Source organism: Coregonus lavaretus (genome assembly GCF_964263955.1).
Source record: "Coregonus lavaretus genome assembly, contig: HAP1_SCAFFOLD_5138, whole genome shotgun sequence".
Taxonomy (NCBI): Eukaryota; Metazoa; Chordata; class Actinopteri; order Salmoniformes; family Salmonidae; genus Coregonus; species Coregonus lavaretus.
The window spans coordinates 1-13,473 of NW_028163809.1; the positions used below are offsets into that span (position 1 = coordinate 1).

General features: G+C 43.8%; 2 protein-coding genes across 2 annotated transcripts; one reads left to right on the plus strand and one right to left on the minus strand.

Moving 5' to 3' along the window:
* Positions 1-3,228: 3,228 nt before the first annotated feature.
* On the plus strand, positions 3,229-5,491 carry LOC311117760 (protein CutA homolog). Its single transcript, XM_084192677.1, has 7 exons — positions 3,229-3,286; positions 3,655-3,735; positions 3,966-4,114; positions 4,475-4,534; positions 4,631-4,676; positions 4,884-4,933; positions 5,155-5,491. The coding sequence occupies exons 2-7, from the start codon at positions 3,670-3,672 to the stop codon at positions 5,252-5,254; spliced, it is 471 nt and encodes a 156-aa protein (XP_084048803.1). The 5' UTR covers positions 3,229-3,286; positions 3,655-3,669; the 3' UTR covers positions 5,255-5,491.
* A 4,237-nt stretch (positions 5,492-9,728) lies between these two features.
* On the minus strand, positions 9,729-12,760 carry LOC311117761 (somatostatin receptor type 5-like; the record flags this gene model as incomplete). Its single annotated transcript, XM_084192678.1, has 3 exons — positions 9,729-10,470; positions 11,618-12,035; positions 12,409-12,760. The coding sequence occupies 3 exons, from the start codon at positions 12,758-12,760 to the stop codon at positions 9,729-9,731; spliced, it is 1,512 nt and encodes a 503-aa protein (XP_084048804.1).
* Between the last annotated feature and the right edge of the window lie 713 nt (positions 12,761-13,473).

Consider the following 13,473-nt stretch of genomic DNA (forward strand, 5'->3'; position numbering starts at 1 on the left):
CATGCTCAAGCCACTGAGCCACCGGGACCAACCAACACCTCTGCCATGCCATTGATCCCAATGTCCTTACCTGGTCTCTCTCCTCAGGGTGGGCTGGCTCTCTTCTCTATGGCGAGGCTAAAGAGTCTGTCCTTTGAAGAGGAATACATAAACTGTTCACCCCTCAGCCCCCTATCCCACTGATATAATGTGTTCTTCTAATAACCTTCTATCGCTCTTTGCTTTTAAAGCTGCAGTCCGTAATTATACTGTTCACCCCTCAGCCCCTATCCTACTAATATCATGTGTTCTTCTCCCCTGCCCTTAAAGTTGCAGACCGCGATTGAAACTTTCCCCCCCTTCCACCCATCCCACTAATAATAAATAATGTGTTGTTCTAGTAGAAACCTCTATCTCCATCCCTCTGCAGCTAACCTCTTATTGCTTCTAGTCAGACTCTGCTGTGACTGAAATGTCTCTATCAATACATACACATACACACATACACATACACACACACACACACACACACACACACACAAACACACACACACAGCGTAGGCAGGCATTTCCTATAGGCTACCTCCACCATTTTGTGAAAGGCTGCAAATTACTTTGATGGCTTTATAGCTCAAAAGCCTTTCAAATGCTTTAGCTATCCAATAAATATACACATTTAGTGAAAACATATTTTATCACATTTACTGCATATCTTCTTCTGCTCTTGGCTTTTTTATCTGAAGAGTGTGAATGATTGTTTGTTTTTACCAAACTAAAAACTGTTCAATGTGAATGGCTAAACAATTGCTTTGATAACTAACTGACCCAGACTGACTCAAGGCCTGTGTCTAAAAGGGCATCCTATTCCCTATATAGTGCACTACTTTTGAACAGAGCTATAAAGGGAATAGGGTGTCATTTGGGACGCAATCGAACAATCTAATAAGATTTAACCTAGCTTTCCAGCTGACTAATTCAATTCACTTCCTTTTCTTTCTTTCTTTCTTTCTTTCTTTCTTTCTTTCTTTCTTTCTTTCTTTCTTTCTTTCTTTCTTTCTTTCTTTCTTTCTTTCTTTCTTTCTTTCTTTCTTTCTTTCTTTCTTTCTTTCTCCCTTCCTAACCTAATCCACAAATGCTCCTGCTTTCATGCATTTGTTTATCATCTCTTGCACCTCTACCTAACCACACCCCATCCAACCCAAACCTCCACCTCCACCCGCTATGATACCCATCCACCGTTCAACTACCCCCTCAAAACCTCCCTTCCGAACCTACCCCCTCCTCTCCACTTTCCCCTAACCCCCTCCACCCCACTTCTTCTTCACCCTCCTCCCTTCCATTTCCCTTCACCTCACCCCCAACCTACACCCCTCTACCTCCCCACCTCCTTCCTCTTCACCTCACCCCACAACCCCAACATTGGCCTCCCACACTACCCTCTTCACTCACCTCCCTCCCCAAGGCAGCCCAGTCCTTCTTCGGCTACCAGAGGTACAAGCTGGGGGCAGACTCTGCTCTCTTCTCCCAGGACTACATAGACCCCAGCCTGGATGCTGGGGCGGCCGGGGATCCCTACACCTCCTTCACGGCCGGGGGGGATGACCTGGAAGACGGAGACCCTGTGGGGGGGTCCTCCTATCAGGGGATTAACGGCAAGGGGGGCGGGGGGTACCAGGAGTACTGAGGGAGGAGAGTAGGGATGAAGGGAGGATGGGGGAGTAGAAGGGGGTGGGGAGTGGGAGGATTGAAGGGTTGGGAGCGGGAAAGGAGTGATAGATGAAGGAGGCGTGGAGGGGAGAACCAGTGCTTAAGGAGGACCAGAGGGATGGAGGGAGGACAGGAGGAGGGGGGAGTGGTTGGAGGGATGGATGGAGAAGTGGCGGGATGGATGATGGGAGGGGAGGAGTCAGGATAAGTGTGTGTGGGGGGGGGTTGTCATACCAACCAACTGACATTCACTCATATAACTGACTTACATTCATTAGTTGGACCAAAGCATAGTTCTTAGGCTGTAGCGAGAAGGCAAAGCTATTGTAGTGTAGATAGTTCATCACAGCTGCTACCAAAACAGATCTCTTCATCACAGATATATTTTCTATAGTTATAAAATGAGAAGTCCCAAGTTTCAAGGTACATATGAATGCTTATTAGATGTTCAGGTTTTTCATGTATCATTGGACAGAACATGCCTCTTTAAAATACAGTATATACTGTATACTGAAACTAATCTCTAACTGTAGTTTGACCACAGATCGATCGATCTATCTATCTATCTATCTATCTATCTATCTATCTATCTATTCTCTCTCTCTCTCTCTCTCTCTCTCTCTCTCTCTCTCTCTCTCTCTCTCTCTCTCTCTCTCTCTCTCTCTCTCTCTCTCTCTCTCTCTCTCTCTCTCTCTCTTCTCTCTCTCTCTCTCTCTCTCTCTCTCTCTCTCTCTCTCTCTCCTCTCTCTCTCTCTCTCTCTCTCTCTCTCTCACCCACCCACCCACCCACTCAATCTCTATATCATATGTAAATCTGTCATTCAATCTACCGGTATTGGGGGTGTTCAAAAATAACATAACTATATTTAAGAACATTACTATGTGCTTTCTGTAAAAAGTCTAACTTAGGCTACTCAGTCAGTATGCTGTGTTGTTGTGCTCAGATACAAGGAGAGGAACTATGTTTATCTCTCCCTTGACCTATTTGCTTTCAGGGTCCTGAGAATTTGTTTTTATTTTGGAATAAAAATAATTTCAGTGAAAATACTCCAATTTTGTTTTTTACCAAACTATGGAAATATAGATGTAGCTAGGAATGTGTGAACTTTCTCTGTGTTACAATAAACTGCAACAAAACAAAAATATGGTTTTACAATTTTTTTTATTGATGTGTGATGATTTTTAACCAATAAAAGTCAATAAAATACAACACCAACAAACGTTACAGTGAATTAATTTCTGGTCTCGCTTGTGGTGGTGGTGTTTTATATTTTATGGATCATGGTTGCCATCTGCTGGCCAGAGCTGATATTGCAGCCATAAACCAGTTTAGCATTTATATACGCTTACATTTATAAGCGAAACGACGTCAATAAACACACTACGACTGGCTGTATACCACTATCATTTCTACTAATAATACATTTTTCACATAATAATTGAAAACGTTACCATATCGACATAATTCTCGTGCGTCCAGCTCTGCTTTTGCATTTACGACCAATTGGTAAACAACAGATCCTGCTTTACGGCAGAGCTTAATTTTTACGTTAGAGAGTGGCAACAGCATTGTGTGCATCGAAACTGCTCCTGTCTAAAGGTAATTTTAGCTGGACAGTTTGAGTTGATGTAGCATATGAATTGTACATTTCGTACACGATAATTATTTCGTTTTGGACCATTTGGCAAAAGTCCTGTCCTGCATTTGCACGTGTCAAGTTACAGCGAGTTGAGCACACACCACAGTAAAGTCACACCCAATTAGCCTAGCTAGCTAGCTTCGTACTGTATGCTGTGTTTGTAGCTATTGTTAGTCCATAAACATAATTTTGCTTTTCAGTATTTGGACGTTTGCCTATGGCAGAACTTGTGTGGTTGCTTGTCATGCTATGAACTCATTGTCAGTCATCGCTCCCGGCCTGCCCTGTATGATTGCTAATGCATGTATGTCACTTACCCCTGCTGCAGAGTGCTGCTTAGGCAATGCGCTTTGGACTGCCTGCTACAGAAGGATTGCTGGCTGGTGGACCTGTGAGGGCATTCTTTGTGGTGAGTATGTGTCCCAAACCACAAGTAGTCAGGTAGAAGAGACATATTCAAGAAGTTGCTTAGCTGTCTGCAATCCATTTCGTATATGCTTGTTGTCTTGCCAAATGTAGCCTAGTCCTAGCCATTGTAATATGCAGAAACAGTCAAGTGGTTGATTTGATTTACTGTATTTCTCATGAAATATTTCCACCATAGAATGTTGTCTGTCAGTTCTTCTCCTAAACCCCTAGACTGCGTTGCTGAGCGTGTTGATGCACGCGTTGCTGAGGACTGTGGGATTGAGAGCGTTCTCCATGGCGTCCGAGACCTACATGGCGGGCACACACTCCGCCGCCTTCGTCACCTGCCCCAACGAACAGGTGGCCAAAGATCTGGCCAGGTAACGGATAGACACAGACATACACACAAACAAACATTATTCTCTGCTATGTTGAATTGGGAAGCATGTCAGATGTCACCTCTAGAAGACATTTCTATCAGCAATGTTCAGAAAGTTGCACTCTCCCGAATGCGACGTTGATTCACACTATAGGGCCAAACTGAGCCAGGTTAAGCTGAACTGGGCTAAACTGCTTAAACCGTGCTAGAAAGGAAAATGTCAAACAAAATATCAGAGCCGGTATGGTTGGCGTCGGCTCTGTAGTCTGAATCATGTATTTGTTATCCATATTGTGCTGGATGCAGTTTATCCATCCATTCTGATTGGTTATTGTCATTGTCTCTTCCCCCCACCTGACAGAGGGATCGTTGAGAAGAAGCTGGCTGCTTGTGTCAACATAGTTCCCAAAATCACATCTGTGTAAGTGTGGACCATGACGGATCAGAGATTAGAACACGTGAAGGGAATGGAAGGGTTACTGATTAGGATTGGCAACATGTCTCTGTTTCTTGTCAGATATGAATGGCAGGGGAAGATCGAGGAGGATAGTGAAGTTTTGCTGGTGAGCATTCACACCTTTTTCTATTTCTGGTCCTGTTCGATATGAACCTATAGTATCTGTATATGCTGCCCTGCAAGTCCATGACAAAACATATAGGCCTAATGGAATAGCTAGTACTGTTATTGTGCATTGAATGAAGACTCAATATGCTTGGTTTATCTGAGTGTGATGTAACTAAAGTTGTAACTACTTTCTTCCTACTTTTAGATGATAAAGACCAGAAGTTCTAAGGTTGCATCTCTGGCAGAATATGTTAGGTAATCATTGTGTGTGTGTTCCATTATTTCCCTCAGTTATAGGGATAATACGTAGTCTACGTACAAAATCAGGCAATGGGTTGTTTAATCAGTCCTTTCCCAGAATTACCATTGACATTTATCAGAGACTCATATAGCAGGGGTGTACTGTGTGTGTGTGCATGCATTTGTCTATCTATGTGTGTGTGTGTGTGACTCATACTGTGTTTGCTTTCTAACAGGTCCAACCATCCGTATGAAGTAGCAGAGGTCATCAGCCTACCCATAGAGCAGGGCAACCCACCCTACCTCAAGTGGCTCGGTGACGCTGTACCAGAATGATGGGAAGGGATAGATGGATGGACAGAGGGAGGCTGTGAGACATTTATTTGGAATAAAACATCAGCAGAAATGTGACTAAAATGTATTTTTTACTGTTTCAGTGTTGTCCTGGCTTTGACCAATAGAGGGACACAGTGATCAATGAATCTCCACTGTAGGGTCTATCTACAGTCAGGTCCAAAATTATTGGCACCTTGATAAAGATGAGCAAAAAAGACTGTATAAAATAAATATTACTAATACTGCGCTATATTGTATGATACATTATTTTAGAAAATGATATTTTATTCTAATACTATTTCTCAGAGAAAAATATTTTGTTTAACAAGTAATATATTTTGTCTCCAAAAAAAAGATAGGGGTCAAAATTATTGTTTTCAAAACCTTTCAATACCTCACCTTGTGAGCATAACGGCACAGAGCCTTTTTGTAAAATATTTAATGAGATTGGAGAACACATTGGGAGGGATCTTACACCATTCCTCCATACAGTCTTTCCAGATCCTTGATATCATTTGTCTGCGCTTATGGACTGCCTATGGGGTTCTTTTCGGCATACCTATCCTTCTTTCAACACAAAACCCACCACTGGTTTGCATGGCCAAAGAGCTCTATTTTCATGTCATCCAACAAATGTAAACGCCATTGGCACTTGGATTGGAACTGGTGCTATGTTCAGATGACATGAAAATAGAGCTCTTTGGCCATACACAGCAGTGGTGGGTTTTGTGTTGAAAGAAAGATGCGTATCCAGAAAAGAACCCCATACATACTGTAAAATATGGTGGTCGATCTTTGATGTTATGGGGCTATTTTGCTTCCACTGGTCCTGGGGCCCTTGTTAAGGTCAATGCATTATGAACTTTACCAAGTACCAGGGCATTTTAGACAAATACCTGGTTGCTCCTGCCAGGAGGCTGAAACTTGGCAGCAAGTGACTCTTCCAACAAGACAATAACCCTAAGTACACATCAAAATCCACAAAGGGCAGTCCATAAGCGCAGACAAAGGATATTGTGAATCTGGAACGATTGTGTATGGGGGAATGGTCCATGATCCCTCCCAATGTGTTCTCCAACTCAGTGCCTTTATCCTCGCAAGGTGAGGTATTGAAAGGTATTGAAAACAGGGGTGCCAATAATTATAACCCCTATCTTTTTGAGAGAAAAAATATTACTTCTCCAAATCTCTTTCTCTGAGCAATTGTATTAGTATAAAATAGTATAATAATAAAAAATGTTGCATACAATACAGCTCAGTATTTGAATTATTTAATTTAAACATACTTTTTTGTTCATCTTTATCAAGGGTGACAATAATTTTGGACCTGACTATTTCCCTACATTACTGCCTCAGGCTTATCATAGATCAGGGGTGTCAAACTCATTTTCCCTGTGGGCCGCATTCGGTCTTCAGCCAATTTGTCCGGATCCGTCTCGTGGACCTTACGTCATAAATTATCTGATTGCTTCTCCACAATCAATACTGATGTTAATTTAAAGCGCCGACCAACCATTACATTAACACTCATCAATACTCTTGGAAAGTGACAGATGGGTTGTCCCTCTTATCAGAATATCTGATTGCTCTGACAAACATTTCTCTCTTCCATGCTGTAGTGTCAGACGTCAACTGAGACCAATGGAATTCCACCAATAACTTGGAATAAAAAAATAAAAATCACATTATAAGAAATTTAATTTTTTTCTTCAAATTCCACATTCAATTTGAGGCTTTTTAGTCGAACAAAGCACCAACAGCAGCACAGTACACAGACACTATCTAAACATAGAAATACCATTTACATAGCCTGGTCCCAGATCTGTTTGTGCTCTTGCCAACTCCAAAGCTGTTATTGTCAATCATAACATGTTTGGCATAACAATGAGTGAAATGGAGTTGGCATGATGGCACAAACAGACTGGCATTCAGGCTACCATGTACACACGATCAGAAACACTGAAATCAGTTGAGATCTTTACCAAAGCAAGAGCTAGGTTCCATCCACACACTGTGGGTGACCAAAGCACTAGCCTTGTCCCAGATCTGTTAGTGCAGTCAACTCCTTGTGGTTGCCAATATGTTTGGCATGACAAGGAGTGGTATGATGGCACAAAAGACTGGTAACCAGGCTTCCAAAGCACCACCGTGGGTGAGACAAGCGTAGACGTAAGCTCGTTATCATTCATTTCAGGTGTGCGACAACTTTTCCAAACATCTCTTCTAACGCAGTGGTTCTCAAACCTCTCCTCGGGGACTCCCTGCCGTTCCAAGTATTTGAAGTATTCCAGAGCTAGCACACCTGATTCAACATTCATTTCAAGTGTGTGACAGGTATGACGAGCACTTTTCCCAATAACTTCTCTTCTAACTTGTTAACTTCTAGCCTTGTGTAGACATAAGCTGAGCGTACAAAACATTAGGAACACCTGCTCTTTCCATGACAGACTGACCAGGTGAATCCAGGTGAAAGCTATGATCCCTTATTGATGTCATTTGTTAAATCCTCTTCAATCAGTGTAGATGAAGGTTAAAGGAGGATTTTTATTGCCTTGAGGCAATTCAGACATGGATTGTGTATGTGTGCCATTCAGGGGGTGAATGGGCAAGACAAAATATTTAAGTGCCTTTGAACAGGGTATGGTAGTAGGTGCCAGGTGCACGGGTTTGAGTGTGTCAAGAACTGCAACGCTGCTGGGTTTTTCACACTCAACAGTTTCCTGTGTGTATCAAGAATGGTCCACCACCCAAAGGACATCCAGCCAACTTGACACAACTGTGGGAAGCATTGGAGTAAACATGGGCCAGCATCCCTGTGGAACGTTTCAACACTTTGTAGAGTCCATGCCCCAACGAATTGAGGCTGTTCTGAAAACAACATGACAAAACATTAAAGCTACAGCTACAAAACAACATTCAGGCTACAGCTACAAAACAATTATGTTCAGATACAGAGTGAACTTAAAGGCCGCATTTGATCAATTATCTTATTCAATATGGCACTGTGTATAGCCTACATACATACTAAGTGATACTGTATAGCTCTGCTCCATAGCAAAATTGTTTTGTTCCTCTGCAACTACCCAGAGACATATTATCTCAATCTAAATATCTATAAATATGGCTCTGCAAATATCTATCATTAGTTCTTTAGTTCCAAAGGCCACCTGTGTTCTAATGGTTCAGCTTCACTCACATAAACAGCATCTGTCTAAAAGGTAAAATTACTAACATTCCCCCCAACAAAATAGCATTCGACATCAATATCCACCACGACGTCGCTCAGAAGATATTCAGCTGCACTCCAATCAAATTAGCCAAAGGTCGATATCAGAGTGCGCACACCTCTTTGATATACCATCCGCCATCATTTAATCGACTCGACTACCGTCATCATGAATATGTATGAGTCTTAATCGTGCAGGTGCAGTTTAGGCGACGTTATTCACTGTAATGATTCCATTCCATTCATTCTGATAAACGAAACGCTCCACCAGGGACGCGGTGAGATAGAAATAGAATGGAACTAGATGTCTGTTTGCTTTCGCTTTCAACGCAAGGACACTGTTTTGCACTTGTATTGTGAAGCCTCAGACAGAGGCAGTATGAACTATTATTGAAATAGTTATATGATGCTTTTCTCGGATGAAAGGGAACAGTTCGTCCCATGTGATTTTAGTGGTATCATGAGACTTTTATACTTTGTCTGAAGGCTACTGTTGAAAAAATACTGCACTAAGAAACTAACATAGAGACATCATTTAAATACTGATAATATATAGTATGTGTTTTTTCTCCTTGTGTGAATCTCTGATTAGCCTATTCATCCCCAAAACTGTATTATGATTCTCATACATTTCTATACATATTTACGTTGCACACTAAGCGTAATACTGAAATGTATTCTGTAAAGACAGCATATTCTCAGCCCAATAAAATAACTGATCATCACTGTTTTGGCAAAAAGCTTGGAATTTGAGGCAAGGCAGTTGGTATCATTGTATGTTCACAGTTGATACTCAAAAGTGTCCATTTAAATGATACATTAGCGAATTCGGGTGGTAGCTCCAACCAGTGACTGACAAGCCAACACCTCAACTGTTACCCCAAGAGCTCCAAACCTCTTAACAAGGTCGCTAGCTGTTGGGTTAATGTCGCTACAATACATTCATTCAATCCATATGTCTATGTCCCAATCTACACAGTAGCTCGCTACTTAGAATGAGTCCATGTACCGGACATGCATTCTAGCGCCTGGGTAAAATTTCCCCTAGGTACAGATCTAGGATCAGCTTCCCCTCCCCCAATTACCTAACCTTATGCAAAACTGACCCAATATCCGCGTCTCTAGGGGCAACTTCACCCTACCCCCATTCTATACGCTGTACAGTGTCCATATTAGGACAGCCTCAGCAAGACTTGTCCGTATAAATGGTATGCTAGTATGAACATTGGAAAATAGCTTATTTATGAGTTACAGGTAGCTGATCTCTAGCTTGGTGCTCTTCTCCACTGTCTCCTCTGGAAGTGACCTATTACTTTTACTCTTTGATCCATTGGTAAGATTGGAGACAGTGACAGTAGGCCCCAAGCCTGGGCCTTTCCCAGCCACCTCCCCAGCTTTAGCCCTCTGCCCCTGGGGTACAGTCTCCACCTTTCCGCCCGGTGTGAACAAGATCCTGGAGCTCTCAACTTGTCCTCCTCCGTTCCCGTTCTGTGCAATCCTGCAGTCCTCTGTCATCTGAGTGACGTCTTCTCTTCTCTCCATCTCTATTCCGTCATCCTCTTCCTCCTCCTCCTTTTCTTCCTCCCCTCCTCCATGAGCCTTGGTGACCCCCAGGCCATCTCGCCGCTCGGGCGCAATTCCCCTCCAGAGCTCCGCAGGGAGCTGCAGCTCGGTGGCTGCCGCCCTCTCGTGGTTCTCCACCCTCCTCGAAGAACGACAAAGAGCCTTCCGGAACCCTCTCTTAAAATTATCGGACAGGAATCCGTAAAGTATCGGGTTAGCGCAGCTATTAGCGTACGATAGGACCACCACAAAGTAGTACAGCCCCCGGAATTCGCCCGGTAACAGGACTAGCAGGTTAACGATGTTGAGGATGTAGAATGGGAGCCAGCACAACACGAACACTGCTACCACGACAACCACCATGCGGGTGATCTTGCGTTCGGACTTCCTGCGTCTTGAGGAGGTAGGCCGGGCCCGTTTCCCCGCGCTGCGCACCTTAGAATCAAAACAAAACAATTCAACTTTATTGGCAGTTAAAACATCTCAACACACTTTACAATTAAATATAATATAAAGGTTAACTCAGCAATATATTGACTATAAAAAGTGAAAAACTGTTCAAATGTGTCAAATATGTAAAAAATGTAGGGTAGACCACTGTAGGGTAGGCCACTGTAGGGTAGACCACTCCACCCCCTCCCCAGAGACCCACTCCCAGGCCACTCCACCCCCTCCCCAGAGACCCACTCCCAGGCCACTCCACCCCCTCCCCAGAGACCCACTCCCAGGCCGCTCCACCCTCTCCCCAGAGACCCACTCCCAGGCCACTCCACCCCCTCCCCAGAGACCCACTCCCAGGCCGCTCCACCCTCTCCCCAGAGACCCACTCCCAGGCCGCTCCACCCCCTCCCCAGAGACCCACTCCCAGGCCGCTCCACCCCCTCCCCAGAGACCCAATCCCAGGCCACTCCACCACCTACCCAGAGACCCACTCCCAGGCCGCTCCACCACCTCCCCAGAGACCCACTCCCAGGCTGCTCTACCCCTCCCCAGAGACCAGTGGAGGCTGATGAGGGGAGGACGGCTCATAATAATGGCTGGAATGGAGTCAATGGAATTGCATCAAATACATCAAAGACGTGGTTTCCATGTGGTTCATACCATTCCATTGACTCCATTCCAGCCATTATTATGAGCCGTCCTCCCCTCAGCAGCCTCCACTGACAGAGACCCACTCCCAGTGTGTCCTCCCCTCCGGCTCCTGACCCAGACATTAAAGATGTTGATAAATATCTGTTTGTTGTCAGATGTAACAGGTCAGGGCCGGAGTAGAGAATCGCACAAGGAAGGGTTCCCTGGAAGAGGGCCAAGCGGTCCCGCCCCTCAAAACAAATGCCCAGCACAATGTCTGTTTGATTTAAGAGAAATATAAATAAATCAGTGGTAATATGAGACAAAGACATCAGAACACATTAATTTCATGTAACAACAGAGGTATAGCAACACCTGGGTTTATGTTCCAAAACAACAATTATGTTTTAAAGGAGATACTGGTTCAGTCTAAGTATAACAGGAAGGTCTCCCAATTAGTGTAAAAGAGCTATTTTTCCCCTTAAGTGGGAAAGTAGGCTGACATTCTGACCTTGACCACGATGAGCAGGTAGCAGAGACAGATGACGAGTAGCGGTCCGAAGAACCCGACCGTGCACGTGTACACGATGAATGATGCCTTCCAGACCTCAGCTGGCTCGGGCCACACTATACTACAGTTCCCATCATCCTCCAGCACGTCTGCGAACACCACCACGGGCAGCACCACCACAAACGACACCGCCCACACCGTCGCGTTCACCGCCTTGGCCACGTGCGGTCGCCTCCACCACGACGACCGTATGGGATGGACCACTGCGAGGTAGCGGTCGATGGACATGACCGTGAGACAGAAGATGGAGGTGAACTGGTTGATGGCGTCCACGGTCATGACCACACGGCACATGAGAGAACCAAATGGCCAGGAGAGCAGAGCGTTCTGGACCGCCAGGAAGGGGAGGCCTAGGGGAAGTAAAATAAAATCAAACTATATTGACAGTGCAATTAAAAACGATTAAAACCGCGCACTTACATTGCATTTGAAGTGCATTTAAAACTGCATTCAAAAGTGTAACACACTTTACAATAAAATAATCAAATGAAAGAAATGCAATAATCAAATGAAAGAAATACAGTAAAATAATCAGATGAAAGAAAACAGTAAAAGAGGCAATAAAAGAGTATCCTGGTGAAAGCAGACTGATTGCTGCGGTCATATTTTGTTTAATTTCAAGTGAAACAGAATGTGAGCTCGCAAAATAAGGCTAATAACAGAGTTGAATAAACAACAATTTGAATAAAACAGTAAAACCACTGACAAAAAAAAATCACTGACCTAGCATGAATAGCTCATCAGCGATGGCCAGGTTGAGTATATAGATGTTAGTGACCGACTCAGTCCTCACATAGTGTAAAACAATGTAGATGACCAATGTGTTGCCCACCAGGCCGATCACACAGACAGCTACATAGATGAGAGGGATAAGGACCCCTGCTATAGTGGGTTGGAAACCCCCTACGCCTCCGCCGCCAGGGTTGGTCCAGTTGTGGTAGGATCTATTGAAGAAACGGTCATCCGGGGTGAGGAGGAGGAGGGGGGAGAGGGGGAAGGTGGAGGTGTTGGGCCCAGGCAGGGAGGGGGCGGCTGTGGGGAGGTAGATGACCGGGGGCGCTTGGACAAGCTCCATGGAGGTCAGAGGTGATGATATGTTGTTGGTTGTGGTAGTTGGGTGAGTGGTTTGAGGTTGACTTCAGTGCGTAGCAATTGGACCTGTATGGGAGAAACAGAGAAAAAGGTGAGATTGTTGGGGGTCAGAAGAGATGGACCTGTATAGGAGACAGCAAGATAAGTGTGTGAGAGAAAAAATACTGATCTCATTATGCATTCTCAAAACAACAACACTATTCTGTTAAAGCATCCAAGACAATGGAGGACAGTAGCAACTATTAAAGAAAATAGCCCACTAATAAAGTCAAAATTAGGTTTAGTTTTTTCCAAAATTCAGTTTTTTCCATTTAGTTTTTCTAGGTTTCTGTTTTCTCCTGATTTTTCAGGTTTTTGCTCTCAAAGTCACACTTTTTTATATAGAAAAACAACTAAATTGGATGTTGTAAGTCAACAACAATGCTTAAACCACATCAGGAGACCACTTTTGAGGTCTTTGTTGAAATTTAGATTTTGGGGTGTAGTTACCCTTTCATTCCAGTGCACACCTAGCAAGAGGCTGTTAAGCTGTGTAGCACACGTGATGGTAGAGTTTGCAAAACAAATACCCACTAGATTGACACAAATAATCATGATATCATTCTGCCAGATAAGCATAGGCTACTTTGTAGTTAACATTTAATGGAAAACGTTTTTGGGAAAGCCTTTCTATCTACCAGAAGACTTCACTAGCAT

Bases quoted from the DNA above. Each gene is read 5' to 3' on its own strand.
- LOC311117760 (XM_084192677.1), top strand. From the start codon at position 3,670: ATGCGCTTTGGACTGCCTGCTACAGAAGGATTGCTGGCTGGTGGACCT. The intron at 3,736-3,965 runs GTGAGTATGTGT...CTAAACCCCTAG, and splicing joins CTGTGAGGGCATTCTTTGTG to ACTGCGTTGCTGAGCGTGTT. The intron at 4,677-4,883 runs GTGAGCATTCAC...TCCTACTTTTAG, and splicing joins AGGATAGTGAAGTTTTGCTG to ATGATAAAGACCAGAAGTTC.